Genomic DNA, 22,585 nt, shown 5'->3' with positions numbered 1-22,585 from the left:
TGTTGTTAAGTGATGCAAAATCAATGGGGGTTTTGCTCCAGTGTTACTTAAGCACCTTCCTTTGCACATCTGCCCACTCTCTCCTGTGCCCCGCTTGCACCCCATGTGAAGGAGGTGGTGGAGCTCCTGCAAACACACAACCCCTGCAAAACATGTTGCTTTTCCTGTCTCGGTCTGCCAGATCACAGCAGCCTTCAAGGCGTTGCAGTGAAAGTAAGTATTTCAAGAATGTCGAAACACATGACGTGCCCGGCAGACTATGGCTGCTCCTTTGACTTCACTGCGTCTGGCAGGTACAGAAGTCCTGTTTCTAAACTTGTTTGGAAATTGTATTGAGTCAGCTATCAACAGTCCTCCTCTTCATTGTTTTAAAAAAAACAATGCAGGTCCTGTAAACACAGATGCCTCTGAAACTTCATGTACCCAGTTTTGAGAAAAGAAAATTTGGGGTTTCATGTCCCACTACCTCTTTAAGTTGTGCTTACAAGGACAATTTAATCTCCCATCCAAAGAAGAATTTGTGTTTTAAATAACCATTGATATCTAATTTAGGAGCAATCCCCAGAAAGACTTTTTTCTTACACTGTAATTTTAAAGTACCTGTTTGGATAAAACTAAAAAAAAAAAAAAAAAAACAAAAACATCTCAAGAGGAGAGTGTGCAGTGTGCACAAGCATGCTTCAGTCACTGGAAGGTTGCAAGACAAGTTGCCCAAAGCAAGAAGAAGTGAAGTGAAATCTTGTGCTCCCTTCTCTTGTCATTCCTTCATCCCCAATTATTTATTGAGGGTCTTGGATCAGGAAGACATATTACACACTATCAGTACCACTGCTGCTAGGCCCAGCATAACAAGTCAGCAACAGAGCAACAGCCTTCACTTTGAATTTCCTTGCTTTTGTTGTTCCCTATCTCAAACTTCCTGCTGTTTAAACTGAAGTTATTTTTGTGTGGATTGCAGGAAGAGTTCCTAAGCTACGCTTATCGGAAATGTAGGGAGCCTAGACGAGACAATAAAAATGTATAATTATGGCAGTTCCCTGTTGTAAAATGATACCTTTTATAGCAGAATTAATGTCTCCTCCCTGACTGGGGTGGAAGACATGTCCTGCCCCTGTTTGATTAGGGCAGGCTATTAAGGACCTTTGACCTCCATGTCAGTCACCATACAGGTCAGTAATCACACAAAGCCCAAGCAGTGAAGGGGCTGCAGGGTGGGTGTTTCACCCCTGGGTGGGTGTAGGGCTCCAGAACTCATCTGTGCTTTGCCATATGGAGGGCTCCATGCCCAGGATGTGGCTCTTAACAGGGATAGCAGGCTGGAGACGTTCAGCTCCTTCGGGTGGAGCAAAATCCAGATGTGCTGGAGCCAGGCAGAAGGTTGCTTGTCTCTTGCACTGCAGCCATGCCCTGGCAGTGGAGCCCCATTCCTGGGCCCTCATCCAGGCACAGCAGTGATGGGGTATTCCTCTGAGGGAGAGCCCTGTAGCCATCACATAAATGTGTAGGCATGTCTCCAACCAAGCCACCCCTCTTAAGCCATTTCTGCATGTGGCCTGGAAACTGTGAGCTGGAAAAGCATAATCCAGTTACAAATGTGTGGTCGTCTCAATTGCATGTTCAACTCATGCACCATTAGAAGTATGCAGGGAGAGAATATAACTTTAATTTATTAGGATTGCATTTGCCTTTGTGCTCTTCACTGTTTTCCTGCCATCACAATGACATTGTCAGAGTAACAAGACACCAGACAAAATGCTATTAGCCTTAGACTGCACATTTCCTCACAATAGCTGAAACTTCAATCAAAGTATTGCTTAACAGAAACAAAGAGCAGAATGTACAGTTATTAAGTATGATTCTCTTTTTTTTCTCCTCCTTGCTTTGCTCATCTGTCTGGTATTTGCCTGTAATTTTATAAGCTCAAGAGACTAGCGATGGTACTTTGTAAAGGACCTAATGATGGTATTTGGCTGCAAAGTCAGCTACAAGTTTAAAAAGAAGAAGTTAGGATGACTAACAGACACTGTAACTAATAGGCCAACCAAACAGACAGGAATATTTAAAAGCAGCTGGGAAGAAATAAATCTCTGAGAGAGTTAGATTCGTTAGGACTGTCTCCAATTCCCTGCTCCTGCGACAGACCATAAAGCAGCATTTAGACGATGACTTTCTCGGTGCATCTTATCTTTACAATGAAGGAAGAAAGAAAACAATAATAATAAAGGAATCTCACAATGCTGCTGTTTTATGACTGTCTTCTACCATGACATGTCAGAGGAGAGTGACAGCAGTTTTGAAAAGGGCTGTCAGTCAGCTGGATCGCAGATGGGATGCTCTGGTGACCTCTGCGGGTCACAGTTCAGCCAGCTACATAATGGGATGAATAGTGTGAATTGTGCACACACGCTGTATTAATGGGGGAGCAGAACGAGCCACGGTCCCATTGACGAGAACGTATAAAAGCCATGTTTGTAATAGCAGGCACACACACACTTACTGAATGTTGACAACTTCATTTTAATCCGTTAATAAAAAAATGGGTGTCCTAGTTAAGCTGTGGCAGTGATTTGCTGCCTACAATAGGGATTTCTAGTATGCCATTTCTATCATTTTCACACTTTAATGCAGAACTGGGTGTGAATGATCTCCTGTGTGATCACTGAATTTTAAGATAGCTATGCTGGAGAGACTTTAGGGAGGGAAAAGCGTAGGAATAGTGTGGTTTTCTTGGGTGAAGTTGGCTGGTAGGAGAAATTTCCGTAGCTTTATTGTTTGCGTCATGAAATCTGCTCTTCTGCATTTGCCTAATTAGTTTTAAAAGAGTATATAACCTCAGCATTTAGCTATCTGATCGAGCCACCAGTGCCTCTCATCAGGTTACAACCATCTGCTGTTTGGAAATGCTTTATTGTGACTCTGACAGGGATGGTGTATTTTTTAATATTTCCTGGAGATACTTCTCTTTGATTGAGTCCAGTACCTGATGTTAGAGCCTTCACATGCCGGCAAGGTGGTTGGCAAGTCCTTCTCTAAAAGTAGCCAGCAGCGTACTGTGCATAACCTTACAAACAGGCTGCCATAACATACTGCATTCTTACTATTGTCTGTTGAATCATTTCATTAGGTTTCATCAGAACAAGAGAAGGATCAAGAATCAGCAGACCAGAAGAACTTCCCTGAACATCCCACAGTGGGAGAGATGAAACAACCCGTGCAAGGTCCTCCACCTCTTTTACCAGAGACAGCTCGGACACTGCCTCTGGAGAAGACAGACATGACAGAAAACAGCACCAACAGTGAGAAAGCCAAGGAGGATGTTCAGCACTCGTCCTCTTTCTCGAGTGTTTCTGTGCCTGCAGAAGAAGACACTGTGCTGGATGCCACTGTCACAAAACGATTACACCCTTCAGCAGATGCCCTGGAAGACACAAAGCCTGAACAAAGACTACACAAAGCTTTTACTGACAGCCTGGAAAGTGAACCTCCAGAAATGCCCTTCACAGCTTTCCCAGTCCATCTGCCCACTCAGAGCGACATGGAAGATGAGAAACTGCCAGGGATGGCCGATTACATCGCAAACTGCACGGTGAAAGTGGATCAGCTGGGAAACGAAGATATCCACAATGCACTAAAGCAAACACCCAAAGTTCTGGTGGTGCAGAACTTCGACATGTTTAAGGAAAAGGAGCTGCCCGGGTCCATGAATGATGACTCCACTTTCAGTTACACACCACTGCTGTACTCAAAAGGTAATCCAGGCATCATGTCACCCCTGGCAAAGAAGAAGCTGCTGTCACAGGTCAGCGGGGCCACGCTCTCGTGTAACTATCCTTATGGTTCTCCTCCACCTTTGATCAGCAAAAAGAAGCTCAGCAGCAGAGATGAACTGTCCTCAGGCATATCGCAAGGTCCCCACGCCCCTAATTCTGATCCTGTAGCAATTAATAGGCCCTCAGTCATACAACATGTACAGAGTTTCAAAACCAAGGAAGAAAGGAAGTCAATTAATAATGTTTTTAAACATGACGTGCTAAGTAAACCAGATCCTCAGCGCTGTGATTTTTCAAAACATCACCTCAGTTCTCTTGCCGAGTCATACCTACCGAAGTTGGATATCCAGGACTGCAAAGATAAAATGAGTGAGAAAAGGGCACTGCAGCACTCCCATGTGCCCACTTTCTTGGCAGATTTCTATTCATCACCTCATCTGCACAGCCTTTATAGGCACACAGAACACCACCTTAATAATGAACAGACATCAAAGTACCTCCCCCGGGACATGTTCAGAGAGTCTGAAAATATTTCTACTTTTACTCAACACAAACACCAAGAAAAACTAAATTTAAATTATCGGCCCTCTTTGCATCAGCAAGAAAAAAAGGCAACAGTGGAAGCTTCTTCAGATGATCAGCCAACAGATTTGAGTCTTCCAAAGAGCGTACACAAACAGACTGCAAAGGTTCCAGGCTCCAGTCTCCCTCACTCATCCACAGCCCAGCAAGAATGCAAAGGGATCTCCCCGTTCCAGGCTGGAGGCAGCCAGGCAGTGAGCCTAGACTGTAACCCCAAAGCTTGCCGTGTGTCCTCTATGGCATTGACAGCCCCAAAAAAACACAGCGAGTTGCTCCACAGGTCTGGGAAGCAGCAGGCCCAGAGGCTGGAGAACCTGAGGAAGATGGAGGGGATGGTGCATCCTATCATCAGCCGCAGAACGAGCCCTCAAAATGTGGGGGCTGCCCGGCCTCTGAAACGGAGCCTGGAGGATTTGGACAAAGTTATTTCTGAAAAAAAAATCCGAGCTGTCTCTCCTGTTCACTTACCAAAGGAGACCCCGGCGAAAGACAAGGTTCCCGACCAAGAGGGGGAAGGTAGCAAGTCAGTGCATGGCCTCCATTCTGGCAGCATGCTGGAAAGCCACAAATTTCCCCTGTCAGCCCCCATCTTCCCAGGCTTGTATCCGGGAAGCCTGTGCACGGGGCTGAACAATCGCCTCCCACCCGGGTATTCTCATCCCCTGCAGTACTTGAAAAATCAAACTGTGCTATCCCCACTAATGCAGCCTTTGGCTCTTCACTCCTTCATGGTGCAGAGACAATTCCTCACGTCCCCTGCAAACTCCCAGCAACTGTACAGACACTTAGCTGCAGCAACACCTGTAGGAAGTTCCTACGGTGACCTTTTGCATAACAGCATTTATCCTTTAGCTGCTATAAACCCTCAAGCTGCATTCCCACCTTCCCAGCTATCCTCTGTACATCCCAGCACAAAACTGTAAACCCCCTCACTCACAAAGGTCTGAGGAGAAAGTTCAGTTAGCAACATTCCTCCCCCTGTGACAATGTCTTGCAGCAGATTTAGCAATCTGTATTTTTGTCAACCAGGATGCAGTTGTATCCCGCCTAGAGGAGCGTCTTGGAGTTTGATGGAGACAGGACTGCTTCTTTAATTCTGGCTCCCACATCAGCCTCCTCACCCCTTATCCCTGCCCCTGCAAAAAAGAAAACCAAACCAAAAAAAAAAAAAAAGCCAACAAAAAAAAAAAAAAAAAAAGCAAACCACACACAAAAGAGAGAGAAACAAAAACATGGAAAAAAAAGAATTTTTTTGGATTTTGCATATGTGTTTTCTGAAAGGACTTGAACATGGTAAGAGCAGATGTTCAAAGGGAGCCGTGGAAACGCAGGCCCAGTCCTGAGCTCACTGAAGCCCCAGTGAGGGCTGTGTTTGCCTTTCACTGAGCCGAGGACCGGAGGCTGTGCATTGTTGCAAATGAGTCAAAGACTTCAGATGAACCTGGAAAGGAGAAGTGGGCCGAGAATCTGTACAATCAGTGGATGTGCTTTTTTGGGTAACTTTTCCTGACTTTTAAAGATTCAATCAATGCAATGTATAGTAAAACGGCAATAGATTTTTTTCATTTTAACACTATTAGAACAGAATGGTAAACACTGTTTAATTTGACTGTACATATCCACTTCATAAACTACCAGTGTCACATTTGGTCACAGTAATTTATATAGTTTCGTTTGTCCAGTATATTCTGTGCTCTTTATGTTTGTTTTTTTTGTTTTGGGTTCTTTTTTTTTAAATTAAACAGTATCATTTTATCTGCAACTTTTTTAAAGGCTGTGGCTGTCCTAATTTTTTTTTTATTATGTATTTGTAATTTTTCCAGTTTCTTTGTACTTTTGAGCAGCGTTTTTGTTTTGTTTTTGTCGTAACGTTTACTGTTTACAAACTGAAGCAACTGGTTCAGATTAATCATAATGGTTATAAACATACTGTAGGTGATGTTATGGTGCAAGGATGCGAACAAGGTTCCTTTCCCCACGGCCCCCCCTGTGAGGTGCTGAGCACCTCTCGCCCTCCTCCTGTTGTTTCAATGGCTCCTACGCTGCTTCTCCCCTCCCACCGAGCTTTGCTTTCCTGTATCGTGGTCTGTGAATTTGTCGAGCGTTGTACTTAATCTTACCTAGGCTGTGAAACCCTCCTGCCTACCAGAGAAACGGTCTAGAAAACAAAATCTCCCTGGCTCAAGCTGCTGAATGACAAAGGAGTGCAGAAAACAGATTTGTGGTTTGTGAGAATGTTGAGAATTTCAGAAGTTGTGAGAGGAGCCAGTGTGGATCTGAATCAGAGGCCTACAGGTTGTTTCTGTGCCTCACAATGGGTAAGGGGGTTCTGTGCAGTGGTCGGGATGGTCCTTCCACGCTCCCACGGGGATCTCGGCCTCTCCCTGCACATCCTTTTGTAGGGGGAAAGCCCAGGCATGGAGAGGCTGTATTTTCCTGATGAAAGAGCTTCCCTGTGGATGTATACTCACTTTGCAGGACATCACCACTACGTAGCTGAGCACAGACATTGATAAAGCAAAGTGTCACTTGGAGGCTTTATACAGTGTGAAAATTGGTTGTGGTTCAAACCATCTCAGTTACTGTTCAAAGACAGTGTACTTGATATGAAAAGATAAAACAAACTACTAAGAAACACTTTGCATGCTAGGCATGTCATTAAATTTTCCCGTGATATGAAGCCAAATACAATATATAATGTATCATACTTAATATCCAAAGGTGGAAACCAGAATAATATACTCGTCTACTGTTACAAATCCAGCTTCTTCAATTAAATACTTTATATTCCTGTGGTAAAACTATATTTAATTGATTGATAAACAGACTAGTAGAACTTGGAACATTGATGTGCCAGTGCAGGGTATCCTGCTGCTCCACAAGTCATACAGGAAACAGAACCGCAGGCTCATCCAGGCAGAGGTCGCAGTGTGGAGGACATCTCTAGTAAAGTTGCACTAGATCTGAATCACCTAAGAGTCAGGGGTTTGGGGATGGGGGGGAGGAGGGCAGGGGAAAAGGGGGTAGAGAATATAAAAACCTACAGCAAACGCAAACAGAAGCTTGTTGTGTGTTTGGCAAAGCAAATGCTTCTCCTTGTTTTGGTTGTGTGTTCTGGAGTTGTGCGTTTGTTTACGCAAAGTGTCCAACGTCCCTTTTGGTTACGTCCTGTTGGAGTTTGCTGGTAGGCTTTTTGGAGCCATGCTGAGGCAGCACAGGGCTGGGGGACAGGGAGTGGGGAAGAAGGCTCCTCGCTTGTCCCTTGAGGAGACTGGTCACTGCTGGCTGGGGAAGCTCATACTGGGCAAAACGTCAGGGCTAAGGGAAAGAAATGGTGGCATAAACCCCCAAAAGAAGCAATGCATTATTTGTTTAAGAACTCTTCACAGAAATCTTGGAAATCTTTCAACAGACTATTGAATTCTTCATTGGCCGAAAAGGCTTTTTTTTCCCCTCAGTGTCTTAAATGGGGCTTTGTTTGCATTGTTTGAGTTCAAGGGGCCTTATTATTGAATGAAATTGCACAAGCCTTTCTTTGTGCAATCAGACCATTGTTATTGGTAGGTTTGTAAAGGAAACTGCAGAATCTAATTGGCAATAGAGTCATAAATCTATTTACTAGGAGCCAGTTCCAAGAAATGTTGCAATTCAAACGCTCTATGTCCAGGATGCATTAGGGATGCTAAAGGTTGTGAGATCCAAAGGAAGAGGCCCAGCAGCAAACAGCTCGTGTGTAGCTTCTGGCCACACTGAGCCAGGCTTCGTGAAGCACATGGGAAGTAGGGCCTGATTCCCAGTGTGATTGTGCCCCTGGCCAGGCAGGGTGGGAGCAGGGCACCAGTTTGTGGCAGGTCTTTGTGGCTGTGAGCTGGCCTGGTGTGAAGAGCTTGCCCAGTGAGTTCAAGCCTGGGAAGTAGTTTGTCCTAGCAGCAGAGAAGTTGGCTTGGCAGCAGCTGGAGCTCAAGCAGGGCACGAGTGCTGTGCTGCCTCTGCCAGCAGCTCTGCCCCGTTTGGGGAGACGCGGGGCTGCCGCCTCCAGAGACCAGCACGGGGTCCCTCGCGCCCGCCGCCTGCTCGCTTCCTTTGTGGTGATCAGTGAGGTCACATCTGGGCCAGTTTGGCCATCGTGCTGATTTTGATGAGCAGTGGGACTTCCTGCACTGGTGTGAGGCGGGTGGCATTGGCAGTGCTGCCATGAGTGCTGTTTGCTGTACATGTGGTTGATATTTCGCTCGTTCTCTTCCTCTTCCTCCCCTCTCCCCCCAGCCCCGCAGTTTTAAATATGTTCTAATAATGGCAGCATAATCTACTAGCTGTTTATACTTTTTTAACTTTCTTTTGTTGTAAATATTGTATACTTTTTGTGATTCAAGTTATGTAGCCTATATGCTCTGTAAGGTGATGATTTGTATATATAAAAATGGCCCAGTAATATTATATAGTTTCCCATTTAAAAGGTTATTGAGTAACCTTTGCATTAGTTTAAACACTACCAGAAATAAAGCTGAGCCAACTATAAACACTCAATTTTTGTATGTTTTCCAAATTGTACTTATTAATGCTTTTGATACTGTATTATGTGCCAATAGTTTCCCAATCACATAGCAGGCAAAAGATATTTTGTACTTTTTGATCCACTGTAATATTTAATAAAAAATGTTACTATCTGTTCCCTTTTGTGTTTGATTAATAATTCTGTAAACAGCCCTTATCACATTGGATTACATATTATCCCATCCGACCTTTCAGCCCTTATATTGGCTTTTCTAGAGAAAGTATCTCCTCCTGCAAATGATTAGATTAAAGAAATGGAAGTTTGCAATTTCCTCAAGGAGGGAGAGACAAGATCTTCAGTGTCCCACTATTTTTGCAGTGTACTTGCTTTAAAGTGTGGCTATGATCATGCTGACTATAGGAATAGCTTTGGAGAGAATATATGCTCAGACAGTGGCTCCAGTACCAAATTTGCTTCATTTGCATGTCAGAGTAGGACTTTTTTCTACCAGCACTACAGGCTTGAGCTGGGATCTGAAAATTGCCCCCTCTTCTTCCCAGCTCAAACATGGGTAAGGTTCTGGAGTCTTGGGAGTCAGATGCTAACTACTAATTTTGCTGATGATGCTGAACAACCACCAAGCAAACTTAATTTTTTACTGTGTTCCTTGGTGGGTCTGAAAAGCCCCTATAAACCTAGGGCCCCTTTGAGAGCCCATAAGCACTGCAAAAGCTGTTACACTCCTGGTCTCCATAGGTGGGAAAATCATTTAGGTGTGTGTAGGTCAGGCCTGGGTAGTGCCCTTGTCCAGCACAGCTCGGCAGCAGGACAGGAATGCCCAGTAGCCCCCTGCTAATGCCACGTCATTGCTTAGCTCCATGGTTCTGGGGCAGATACGCAGCAGGGAGGTTTCCCTCCCCCATCCCTGGACTGTCCAGGAGCTGAGGCCACGGGTGGGCCTGGAGGCTGTTACTGCTTCATGCGTTCCCCCTGCGTGGCCCGGCCAGCACAGACCAGTTTCACAGCACTGTCAGATGAGGCTTCCAAATGCAGGCTGCAGTCTCAAAAACAACCATTTCCTCCTCTGTGTGCTGGGAAATACCAGCTTGAGGAGGAGAGCCAGCCACTGGGCATGTGTAAAGGATGCAGTGCTACTGAATCGTAGAATCATGGAATATATGGAGTTGGAAGGGGCCCATCAGGATATTCAAGTCCAGCTGGGCTCCTTTCAGAAAAAAGAATGTCATTGAACCTGGTTTCTGATTCCTGGACCATGGCACACGCCCCTTGAGGACGTCACAGAACTTTTGCAAGCCTTGCACTCCAGCAGGTAAGGAAGAGAGGACATAGAGAGCTGAAAGCTAGTGGGGGTCCTGGGGCAGGATTCCCCTGCCCTGGATGGGTCACAGGGAAATTGGCTCAGCAGCAGCTACATTGCCTGGCAGCCTTTTGGGGCCAATGATAATCACATGGTGATGCCAACCTGTTGGGAATTGGGCCCTTCCTCTGTCTCTTCCTCACCAGCAGTGTCTCTGCTCCAGAACATTTCAGGAACATTTTCTGCAAAGTTTCCGCTGCTGGGAGGAGCTGATCACACATAGACATCACTGCTAATCCTCACTCTAATTGCTCTTGGAAATTCAGCGCTCACCCACAGGCTTTCCAGGAATATCACACACCTTTTGCTCTTCCCAAAGCAAAAACAATAGAGCCTGTATGTTTGCCTTCCCAGATTTGGGCACACTCACAACTGAAGTGTTACGGGTATGTATTGCATGGAATAGAAACATGGGAGGATTGGAAGGTCTTGAGGAAAGCAAAAGGAATGGCCCCCAAAGCATCCCCAGTCTGCCTGGAGCCGTGGCTGCTAAGGGTTCGCATTCCTGCAGGAGAAAGCTGTGGCTGTGGCCAGGCGGCATTCCCTGCTGCCCTCTGTGCAGGCGCTGCGTGTCCAGCGAGCAGGCAGGGATACAGCTTAATCTGTGCCTTCATTTAGTTTTTCAGTTTGTCCTTTACGGGATTAAAAAAGAGTATTCGCGATGTCAGATGCTCCATCTAGTGCTCACCTTTGGAACGAGCCCCCCAGGTCACAGGCCAAGCCTGCGGCCAGAGGTGCCCTGTCCTGGTAAATTGGGGCTGTACGGACAGGACCCTCCACGAGAGTCAGCAGACTGGGGACGAATATGCCCAAAAGTGGGTTAAACAAATTCATGGAGACTTTCGTGGCTGCTGAAAGAGCAGTGATTTGGGTAAAAGTGCCACATTCAGGAGACCCGCAAGTTGTGGCAGCTGTGAAGACCTCCCGCGCTCACAAGGGTGAGGGGTGCCTGCGGGGCCAGCACGTGTGCCCTGTCCTTGGGTGCTGCACATGGGCACAAAGATCCTGGTGGCTCCCTCCTCCTCCTCCTGGTGCTGCTCCTGGGGACAGAGCGGCTCAACAGCTGCTTGGTTTTGGTGATGAGCATCAAAGCTTTTAACGAATTGCCTTGGGTGTGGGGGCTGCTCTCCTGGGAAATGAAGGGGCTGAGGACGCCGCGCCCACTAACTTGCAAGTGTTGCTCAGTTTGGTTTGCAATTTAGTCAGGAAAGGGGGAAAAAAGGCACCCCTATCCCCTCCTCTGCACAGCCGTGCCCCAGGGCATGGGAGGCCGTGCAGTGAGATGCCATCCTGTGAGGAGCTGCCGTGCCGTGAGGGGATCCTGTGAGGGAATCCCATCAGGGGCTGCCATGCTGTGAGGGCGTTGCTGTGAGGGGAGGGCATTCTGTGAGGTGATCCATGAGCAGCTGCCATGCGGTAAGTGGCTATCATGTTTTGAGGGGCCGCTGTGAGGGGTTGCCATGCTGTGAGGAACTGCAGTGTCCTGAGGGGATCCTGTGGGGGGCTGCCATGTTGTGAGGGGCTGCTGTGAGGGGATGCCATTCTGTGAGGGGATCCATGAGCGGCTGCCATGCCGTGAGGGGCTGCCATGCCGTAAGGGGATGCCATGCTGTGAGGGGATGCTGTGAGGGGATGCCATTCTGTGAGGGGATCCATGAGTGGCTGCCATGCTGTGAGGGGATGCTGTGAGGGGATGCCATTCTGTGAGGGGATCCATGAGCGGCTGCCATGCCGTGAGGGGCTGCCATGCTGTGAGGGGATGCTGTGAGGGGATGCCATTCTGTGAGGGGATCCATGAGCGGCTGCCATGCTGTGAGGGGCTGCCATGCCGTGAGGGGCTGCTGTGAGGCACTGCTGTGCCATGGGGGTATGCTAGGCTGTGATACAAAGTGGCAAAATTTCCCATCTTGCACAAATCAGTGAGAGCTGCTTTTTAGCCATTTTGATGGCAAAATTGTTTGTTTATTGAAATAGGTGTCTCACAACCTCCAGAGGCTTGGGCAAACTGCAAATGCCCCCTCACGCTGGGAGACGCCAGAGGGGTGAACAACGGCCCCATTTTATTTCAGGGCCACCACACAGAGGTGTGGTAACTGCAGTGCCAGTGGGCAATGTCCCTTCCATGAGGCAGGTGCCATGACGAGGCAAAGGTGTGGACATGCTGGGATGGGGAGCAGGAGGCAAAGATGAGGGGCAGCCATGTTGCACTCCCAGCACACATTCCAAATACTAAAGGATACACAATGGACACAGTGTCGTCCCACACCATGAGGATGAAACTACTGCACCTCTGTCGTTCTGTGGATAGTTCTCGGATACACCTAAATAGAGGTAAGTTGAATTTGCAGGCAGCCCAGGTGTATGTAAGCAGGGGAGCAGTGGATATCTGCAATGAGAGGTGCTGGCTGGTGTTGCTTGGAGCAGAATTCAGTTGCTGTAACCTAAACACTACGTGTGCACCCAGGTGGTGTCCAGCCACTGCTGGTCTGGGGAGGGAAGCCCAGGGAGTGCTAAACCCCTCGACTGCTCTGCATGCAGGTGCCTACTCCCCATTCAGGTCCCATTGGGGTGGCTCGGACCTTGCCATGATCAGCTTGTGTGGGTACAGGAACAGGTGATGGCCATGTGGCTCCCCTGGGTGGGTACCCTGCTCCAGCCCCTCCAGTGTCCAGTGCCAATGGGAGGAATTACCAAGCTGCTGGCACAGGAGGCACACACAGGGGCCTCGTCCTCCCCTGGCACTGCCTCCTGCACCTCTGCCCAAACCCTCCGTTCTCTGCAGGGCTCTCTCATGTTTTTTGGCAGTGGTTTTGTCTGCAAGCTCCCCAAAAACAGCCAGGCGAACCAAGCTCTTTCCCTCTGCCCCCCGCCAGTGTCTGTGGAGCTCTCAAATGAAGAATAAAGCCATTTGTTTCTAATTATATTTGGCAGCCACTCAGAGAATTTAGGATTAAAGCACGCAATTTTTTTTGCTCCTGATTAAAGTACTTGACCTCATAAGCAAAAAGCAAAGATTTCAACACACCCCCACAAGTAGGCTAGGAACGAACTGCAGAGAAAAGACCAAAAAAGAAAACTCCCTTTGCTCTAGATACACAGAATAATTCATTATGAAACAAAAGGCAGAATATTTAGTGCATCGCCTGAGCTCGCCTAGGGCTCAGCTAACCACCCAATTACTGCTTTTGGAGTTCTTACACCAAGCAAAGGCACACACAGTGAAGGCCCACATGCCCCACTGAGCCCATGGCATGCACATGGCCAAGTCCCATTTGCTGCCTGCAGGAAGAAAGTGCCTTTCACGGGACCATGCCAGCTTGCCTGGCCCCCGTGCCCAGCTGGCAGGACACTGGGATAGGGAATAGTGACAGCGGGCACGTTAGTTGTCATCATCATCTTTTTTGCCCCATATTCCCAGGCTGAAATAATTTTTACCCATCAGGTGCAGCATGCTTGGTGCCTAATTTCAAGGGGTGGCTGCCCTGGGGTGGCAGACCCTTCTTCCTGCCTTCCACACAGCAGCATCCAGCTCCCATGTTTGCTCTTTTCCCCATCTTTTATACAGGACAAGGATGTGTCGCAACTGCAGAAGAGTCAGTTGGCTCCCAACCAAGAGAAATAGCAATGATCTTGATGGCATCCTTTAAAATAGCAAAGAAACCAGCTCAGACAGAAATTAACTACTCTGTGAGATTCCGTGGTCCATAAAATACTTCCCCCGGCTCCATGGTTTTAAAATAACATGAAAGAAATGCTTTCCATAAAAAGTAGTTAACTAGCATACAGATTTTTTTTAGTCGTAATTCTCAGAGTCATACCCAAACAAAATAGCTATACAAGCATTAAATTATACATTAAAGAAGGCTGATAAAGACAGTGAATTACAGAGCTACCATATACTATTTCAGATATAGAGATAACAGCATTATTAACATTTCTATTAAAGGTGACCTACAAAAAAGGGACTAAAATAATCTGTGATGCTTCTGATTTCTCATGATGCAGGAGAAATGGCTCCAGCCCAACTGCCACCTAGTCCCTGCTATCATCCCTGTTTCCCTGTCACCATCCCTGCTTCCCCTCCCCATCCTCTCCTCCAAAAATTAATGGAAAACAGAGGGTTGCTTTCTGCCAATAGCTAGGCTAATGTTTCACCTGCAAAACTTCATTGGAGGACATAAAATGGATGTTTTTCTCAGTGCTTATCCAAAAAGAGTGAGATAATGAATTTTTAGGGGAGAGATTTTTTTTCTCTCTGTTTGACAGACACCAGGGTTTGACCATGGCAAATAAAGGCAGCAGTGAGTACAGGTGGCTGCAGTGGGGCTGGCTCCTCATGGAGGGTTTATTCTGCATCACCCTCAGTGGTTCTTCCCCTGGGGGTTTCCCAGCACCTGTGGGGTTGATCCTGTGCTTCAGCTCTCCCTGGAAAGGGGGTACTAACTGCCTCGCCCCTGCAGCCACCCGCAGGATTTCATAGTGCCCGTGGGCCATATAAAAGACATAATTAGAAAGATATAGAATGAAGTGCTAAATCTATGTTTATATAGGTAGATATAAATACAAAAGTATAAATAATTTTTTAAAATAATTTCTATATTTCTATAAATATTTTTCTCTGTAGGTTTATATATTTATATAGATAAACTATCTAACTTTCATTATATAAACATGTAATGTAAATATATAATTACCTCTGAGTCTGCCACTCTTCTGTCCCTGGTGGCTGGGATTGTTTATCAGATTATTTGGTTGCTCTTAGTTTCCAAATTTAAGTAATTGATGAACAAATTGCCATACACAGGTACACACAGAAACACGCCAGCCCTGCACAAGCAGCACATCTGTAGGTGATCAGGTCGCAAAATGGCGATGCCCGACGTGTTTGCTTTTTCCTGCCACTGCTGGGCTCAGCTACTGGGGCGCTGCCACCACCCTGCCGGGGTCCCCTCAGCCACCCCTGCCCTTTGAGCCACTTTGGCTAGATGGAATTGCTGGAGAAAAATGGTTGTTAAGGACTAGAAAATACTGATTTATATAAAATACCAATATGCAGAGAAGGGGAGAGAGAGATCACGTGTGCATGCCCTGGCGTACTGAGAACTCAGCATTTGCCATGAGAGCAGTGGGGTTAACAGGACCACTGCCAGTTTTGCAACAGAGTGGTTTTCCACGAGGAGCTGGTGATGTTTTCTTGTGGCAATACCACTCAGAAATTAAGAATTTGGCTCTATTTTTCCTGATCTTTCAGTACGGTTTTGGCAGGCTTGACAGAAAGCAGGTGAGGAGGATTGGGTAGAGGTGGTTTACTGTGTAGGGCAGCTGTCAACAGAGCCCACCCAGCTGCTGCTCTTGCCATGCCCTAGGGTTGAACAGCATCACTTTGGAGTAACACCAGTGGTGGCCACCCTGCTGTGCTGCTGCAAACTGAGCACCTCTTCCAGCTGGAATCCCATTCTGGTGCTTGGTCAGTGATGATCCTACCGCCATAGCCCATCCACAGCCAGGATTAGGGGGGCTTGCAGAAGTGTGAGAGCTTAGTGATTTTGTAGAAGCTTCTCTGTGCATTTGGGCTTTGTAGGCACAGAGTTTGTGGTGATTGGAGTGGGGCTGGGCTGAGCCTCATCCCCAGTGGGGCACGGCTGTGAGAAGCAGGTGAACAGCACTGAGGGTAATGAGCCATGGAGTGCTGAGGTGTGCTGACCAACACCAAAGGGAGCAGAGGGCACACAGGTGCAGTGCATCAACAAGGAGGCTGTAAAAGGCTGGCCTAAAGAGCAAGAGGGGCCCATGATTGCAGCCTTCTGAAGTGAAGTGGTGGTACTCTATATGAGCAGATACCTGATGTTTTCTAGAGTGGTAAGGTGTTGCTGTGTATGGGTTGAAGCTTTCTGAAATTGTATGGTGATACTCTGGGTGTTGTGGCCATCTCAACTGCAATGTATGCTGTGACACATGGTGACCTCAGTGTGACTCAGGATTGGACTGTAGAGTGGGGCACAGCCAGAGACAGAGCCCAGTGTAGCAGTGAGAGCAGTGGGGAGATGCTGTCTGGTCTGGACCAGACTGATTTTGACACCTGAGGTCCAGGTGAACTGCTGGGGACATAATGGGGACTTCTCAAGTGATAAACAGTGTTTTATTCACATGGAAGTCTTTGTAGAAAAGAGAAGGATTAAGACTACTAACTACACCCTTCAGAGTGTTTTACCATGGGCAAAGTGCTTTTTACCATGGCCATGCTTTTAGTGTTTGGAAAGAAGTTAGTGGAAGATTATGAGACCTGGACAGAGCTGCCAACATGCAAAGGACAAGCTGGGAGATGTAACACACCTCCAGCTATTCAAAGTGGAGAGCTTGTCTTCCACTTGCAAAATTATCAACAAGGTGATACTGTGCAATACAAATGCCTGAATTTTTATATCATGAAAGGATCTCCAACAATCACCTGTCTAAATGGGCAGTGGACAAGCCTCCTCTAGTTTGCCTGGTGGCCTGTATGGCATCAGAAGATATGGACAGAAACAATATTGAGCTGAAATTGATTGAATAAACCAATCTGTACTCTACATAGGGTAACTATATTGAATTCTGTTGTAAACTGGGATATTTGAAAGACCCAAGTACTCACAACCTCAGAGTAAAGTGTGTGGAGGGGACATTGTACCCACAGTGCACACCAGGAAGGAACTGTTCCCTGAATAGGAACATTCTGGAAAAGAACAATATTCAGTTGCAGTCACCCAGCCAGTCCAGCCCTTACTATTGCTCAGGGGACCCTGTTGTCTTTGAGTGCAAGCACTGCTACCAGCAGGTTTCCCAGAGGGAGAAATTCAGAACACAGTGCCTGGATGGAGTGATCCCATATCCTGTGTGTGAATAACCATCATTGTTTGGGTAAGTAGAAATGGCATGAGGGAGCCCAGCTGTGGAAATGACAGAGCCCTCAACCAACCAGGTGACTTGAGCTCAGCTTTTTCCTGGTGTTTCCCATTTTCCTGTGCTTTGTTTTCAGCTTAGCCCATGTTCTGTCTTGGAATTTGTTCTTGTTTTTATTACTGGTTGGTTGTCTTTGTATGTTATTTACATTAGATCTAGTTTTGTAAATGTATTTACATTTCATGTGGACAAAGGGTTGTGCTTGCATTTTATTCATTCTATACTGATCTCACTGTTATTTTATTAACAATTGTAAAAGGATTATAACTTGGAATTATATAGCTGTATAATTATTGATATTGTTCAAGTTGTATAGCTATTGATGGAATTGTATAGCTGTTGATTTTGTTAATATCCTGGTGTTTGGCCTTTGGCTTATTCTTGTATGTTGATATTGATATTGTCAATATTCTATAAATGTAAGTATAAAGATTTTAATGATGCATAAGGTTAGAGAGTGAATCAAGGTCGGTACACAGATGCATTCCAGAGTTAGTGGAACCTACAAAAGAGATAATTGTACCATGTTTACTATTTCTCTTCAGTTTGCAAGGGCCCTGTAGAGAAATAGTAGACATGACATTTATTTAAAAGAAAAAAAAAAAGGGGGAATTGTAAGTACATTTGCAAGGGCCCTGTAGAGAAATAGTAGACATGACATTTATTTAAAAGAAAAAAAAAAAAAAAGGGGGAATTGTGAGTACACACTTTGTGGTAATTGGGAGTGGGGCTGCAGCTGAGCCTCATCCCCAATGGGCCACAGCTGTGAAAAGCAGGTGAACAGCATTGAAAGCAATGAGACCAGGAGAGCCCAGGTGTGCTGACCAAACCAGATCTCCTACAAGGCTCTTCTTGAGAGGCAGATGCTCCTCTTCTCCAAATTAGTACAAAACCCATACAAATGGTGCACAAGAAGAGTCTGAACTGCAGCAAAGGAGCTGGCCTCTGAAGCAAGAAGGAAAATACAGGAGTGCCAATTCATTAAGGCGTTCATCAATGAAAAGGGGATTTTGCTCCTGATGACTTAGTGTGACATGAAAGGCATTCAGGTTTCAGTCCTTAGAGTCCTGTGCAGCAGTAGAGTGACCCCAGCAGTCTCCATCCACCATGCCTCATACCACCAGCTGCCCAGGTCAAGGCAGGACTCAGAAAGCAGCCACTATCCCCACCACGGTCATGGCAGGACTCTGAGAAAGCAGTCATTATCCCCAGCCTCTCTCCATATTCCCCTGCATATTCTGCTTTCAGCTGCTAATGGAGGTGGAGGAACAACTCCAAGAGTTGAGCCACCAGTTATATTTTTCTCTGGCTGCAGTTGGAGTGCATGTTTGTTTATCCCCTTCTCTCTTTGCTGGTGCACAATAGCTCTGCTCAGAAGAAGCATCTGTTCTTCATTTAAAGCCAGTGTTAAACTACTTTGCTACAGCACTAATGGAGCCAGAAGGAGGTCAAACTTGATTTATCCAAGTTTGGAGAAAGTCCCATTAAATAGCTTGTCTATAGCACCTATTGATTATTGGCCCCCCTCCCTTCAGAAGAATTATGTGGATCAAAGAATTGAAATCCACGTGCTAGGGAACAGCAGTTCCCTTCTCAGTCCAGATTTGGCTTTTCAGAGGAGCCCTTATAAGGCTGTGGACTGAAACCTCAGAAAAGGCCGAAAGAGCTGTATGCTATTAGAATAAGGCTTCATCTCCCTATGGATCAGGCACAAAGGAATTACAGCTGCATGCTGGATACTTCAAACAAAGCAACGAGGTTACCCTCTATATCTGGTGGGCTGGATGGGGGGCTCTACACTCCTGCTGCCATCACCACTCTTCAGTGTGTTGTTCTTCTCTCTCTGATGGAGCAGGGTTTGGATATGTTATTTTCTTCTTTTTTTTTTGTTTTTTTTTTCCCCAAAACCAACTTCTTAAAGAAAAAAGCTCTGCCTGTGTTAATTAGGCCTCCTGAAAGCAAGCTGTATTTGCTGAAACGTTGCAATATAGTACCCGGTGCCATGGTGGCTGCACTGCTTCTGTCCCAGCTGGTTGCTCCACAGGGCTGTGGTTATCACCCCGTGCCAGATCATCCAGAGCTGGACAGGACAGCCCTGTGCAGCTCCCTCTGCAGAGCTCCACTGCATCACTTGACCAGCACAGAAGATGCAGCCAGCAAATTAGCACCAATGGCCCTTAGCCCTGTGAGAATTGCTCAGTAACACAGCCACCCTCATGAGGTGAGCAGCCCACAGCTTCGGCATTGCTACAACTGAGATAGAGGGTGATAGAAGAAATTGAAAAGTTGTGCTTGTGTAATTTTGATTTATTTTCCTTATCTAATTAAGAAAGGAGGAAGAGAAGAAAGAAGGAACATGTGACTTCTAAGATTCAGCCAGCTTAGAAGCAAGGGGCAGATGCAGAAGTTGGGTGTCTCATTTTACAAGCCCTGCTGTCTGGGCTCTAACTGTATGTGCCTTAATAGGTGGCTGGCAGTGTTAAAACTTATGCATACACGTGTGCACACAACAGACAGCAATAATACTTCAACATTTCAAGTTAATGGTATGATTGTTACCTGGAAGGAGAATGCATGCAATCTGTTCCTCCACCCCTCCTATTCACAGCCCCTGAATTACGTTCTCAAACACTCTCTTTGAAATCTTACTGACCTGTAATATTTTGATCTGGCTCCTGAATCTGTTCAGAAAGGTTTGCAACCTACAGGAAGTTGCACTGACTGTACTGCACACCTCAGCACTTTGGAGGAGTTCAGGTGTGATTTCTGTCTGCAAGCTAAGACATTCCATGCTCAGGTATCATCTCTGCCCATCTCTTCCAATTATCACCAAGACTTCTGTCAGTTGTCCTGCAACACATCACACAGCAGAGCTTCTGTGATCCATCCTGGGCAAAAGGGGGGTTTGCTGCCTACAAAGGTGATAATGTGAAAGCTGTGCTTTGCAGCGACCTGGATTCTCCTGGCTTTTGCCATCCAGGTTAACTTGGTGTTTAACCCCCTTGTGTTCAAGGGAGTTTGGCAGTGAAGGGACTATTTTATGGGGAATGCAGGGATATTACTCACATCCAGTGTTTAGTGTGGAGACAATTAATTGCAAATGTCTCACAGCTGATCCAGGTGCTTCTTGTCTGTTGAACTCTCTCCAGATGAAGATCTGCTAAGGTCTTCCAAAGATGTCTGATTTCAGGCAGCTTGGAGACACCTTCGGTGCAGTTTGGCTTGCGCTCACCTCTGCAGGAGCATAGGAAGAGCACCTGTCCCCAGCCCCAGTGAAAAACCTGATCAGGGACATTTAATTGATTTCCCTGAAAGCTGGGAGGGAATGGAAAAGATTCGCCAGGGCTGTATCACTATAGCCCTGAATATTGCACTGCTGAATGTGAGCTGGTCAACCTTCCCAGGAAAACTTGGATTTATCCAATTGCTGTGCTCCTGGAGTTGCAAAAAGCCAGATTTCACTGTAGTACCCTGCTACATGTCCCCACTCCCTGGCTGTTGCCCTGCATGGTCCCTCCGAGCCGTGCTGCGGGCAGGACCCAGCTCTCGCACCCAAAAAACCCTTCAGCTGGTCCCAAGTGACACAGGCCTGGCTTCCTGGCTTTCTGTTTGCTCCGTGCGTGTGTGAACAGGCCTCGCCTGGAGCCTGCGGGCATGGAGGCGGTGTCAATGAAAGCGTAAACACGGCCATTCTCATTAAAGGATGTGCCGAGGGAGGTGTGCTGCGGCTTATGCAATCCTGCTTTGAAAGGCTGTGAGGAATTCATAGAATTCTCATAAATCTTGATCATTTCACTTTCATTGAGGGTTTTTATTATCCCTTTTTAAATTTTGTTTGCTTTTTTTTTCTTCCCTCCATTAATCATTCTCTTATTCTGAAGTTCCTCTCTCCAGCGAGGGAGAATTAAAAAGCTCTGGTTGGCAGAGCCAGTGAACCACACCAGCTGCATACTAACAAGGAAGAGAACGTCTCTCGAGCAATGTATGGGCAAAGAAGGGATGCATCCACTTCATCCAGTGTGTAGCCTTCCAAGAAAGCTTGGATGCTCTTTGTCAGCAGTGCAGCTATCTGGAGTAACCTGGTCCTAACCCGTGTCTGACTGGCTTGGGGGGTACTATCATGAGCTTTATGACATTTGGCCATCTATGTCATCCTCCAGCTGAGCAGTCCAACCATGGTTTTGTGTGTATGATCGACCCTCCAGCTACCTTTGATCACTTCTAAAAGGTCCAGTATCTTGAAATCCTTTCTTAAGAGACCATTGTCCTTAGTTATTACACCAGGAAAAGTAGAGGAGTGGAAGGGAGGCAGAGGGAGTAAGAGGAACCCATTGTGACACTGGGAACCATCCAAGGGGAAGGAGAAGAGTGGGAGTAACTGAAGTAACCCTCAGAGGAGAGGAACCTGAGGGATGCTGGAGCAATATCATGGGGTAAAGTTGCAACTGTGCCAACACTGAAGCACAGAGGGTTTTGCTTTAAACGGGCAACTTGCTGAGTTGTGTCTAAAATCCTCTTATTTATGGGGCTCAATTTCCATGACAAAACAGTCTTGGTGTAGAGAAGCCTCTGAAGTGTGACCTACTGGACTGAACAGCCAAAATGTCAATACAAATAATATTCTATTTTTTTTTTTAAGGCAGCTGCCTCAGTATTAGGATCTGGGGTTGGCAAAGATCAACTTTCTTAGCAAACAATTTTATTTATGAACCTGCTTTACTAGCACATATGTGGTAGCCTGTAGTTCTGGTCAAATGGTCAGCTTGTAAAAACTGTTGAGGAGGGAGCATGAAGCTGGAGTCCTGCAGAGCCCCTTATGGTAAAGGGCACCCAGATGGTGGGGCAAGGCCGTGAGGGGTCATATGGACCACAGCCAGCCCTGGGGCAAGGATCCCTGCCCCACTCTGTCCACAGCTCCAGGGGCCAGTAGAGCGTCAGCCCCCCCGACTCACTGCCTTCGGGTACGTGTGCCACAGGGATGTGAGGACTGGCAGCCTGCAGGGAGCTCGTCCTGGGATACATCAGAGGAGGTGCTGAACACTTAACTCATGAAATCTTTGCCTCCAGTGCTCTCCAAAAAGCAAGCAAAATCCCAGCAGGTTTGGGCTACAAGACCCCATAGCCTGTGACTATGCAGCTGCAGTGGCCTTCACAGGTCCATTGTCTCAGAATTATGTACCCTGATCATCTTTTTAATAGTAGTTAGGTGGTTAATTTCTTGAAGGTTGCAGGCTGAAATCTTATTTTTCATACGTGACTTAGTAATTAAATTACTGCTGTTGCTATTACAAAATGTAAGCAACAGCTACTTGATTTTAAAAGAATAGTCAAATTTGGCAGACAGCTCAGAGTAATTTATTTTATATTGGATCCTAATGCTAAGAGATTGCACAAAAAGCAGAAGGCAGCTGCCTGGAATAG

At 46.4% G+C, this 22,585-nt stretch overlaps 1 protein-coding gene across 3 annotated transcripts in view; it reads left to right on the top strand.

Moving 5' to 3' along the window:
* Nucleotides 1–9,019, top strand: part of ARID5B (AT-rich interaction domain 5B) — a 117,569-nt gene extending 108,550 nt beyond the window's left edge. For all 3 annotated transcript variants that reach the window (XM_041404878.1, XM_041404877.1, XM_041404879.1), the window contains one exon: nucleotides 3,125–9,019. In XM_041404878.1, the coding sequence (XP_041260812.1) occupies nucleotides 3,125–5,275 (2,151 nt within the window). In that variant the 3' untranslated portion in view covers nucleotides 5,276–9,019. The remainder of the gene's footprint in view (nucleotides 1–3,124) is intronic.
* Nucleotides 9,020–22,585: the final 13,566 nt, after the last annotated feature.

This window comes from Onychostruthus taczanowskii, unplaced genomic scaffold (genome assembly GCF_017590055.1).
Source record: "Onychostruthus taczanowskii isolate IOZ18803 unplaced genomic scaffold, ASM1759005v1 scaffold22, whole genome shotgun sequence".
In the NCBI taxonomy this organism is placed as follows: domain Eukaryota; kingdom Metazoa; phylum Chordata; class Aves; order Passeriformes; family Passeridae; genus Onychostruthus; species Onychostruthus taczanowskii.
Note: the sequence above shows the minus strand (reverse complement) of the source record. Positions and strands in the feature narration are given on the sequence as shown.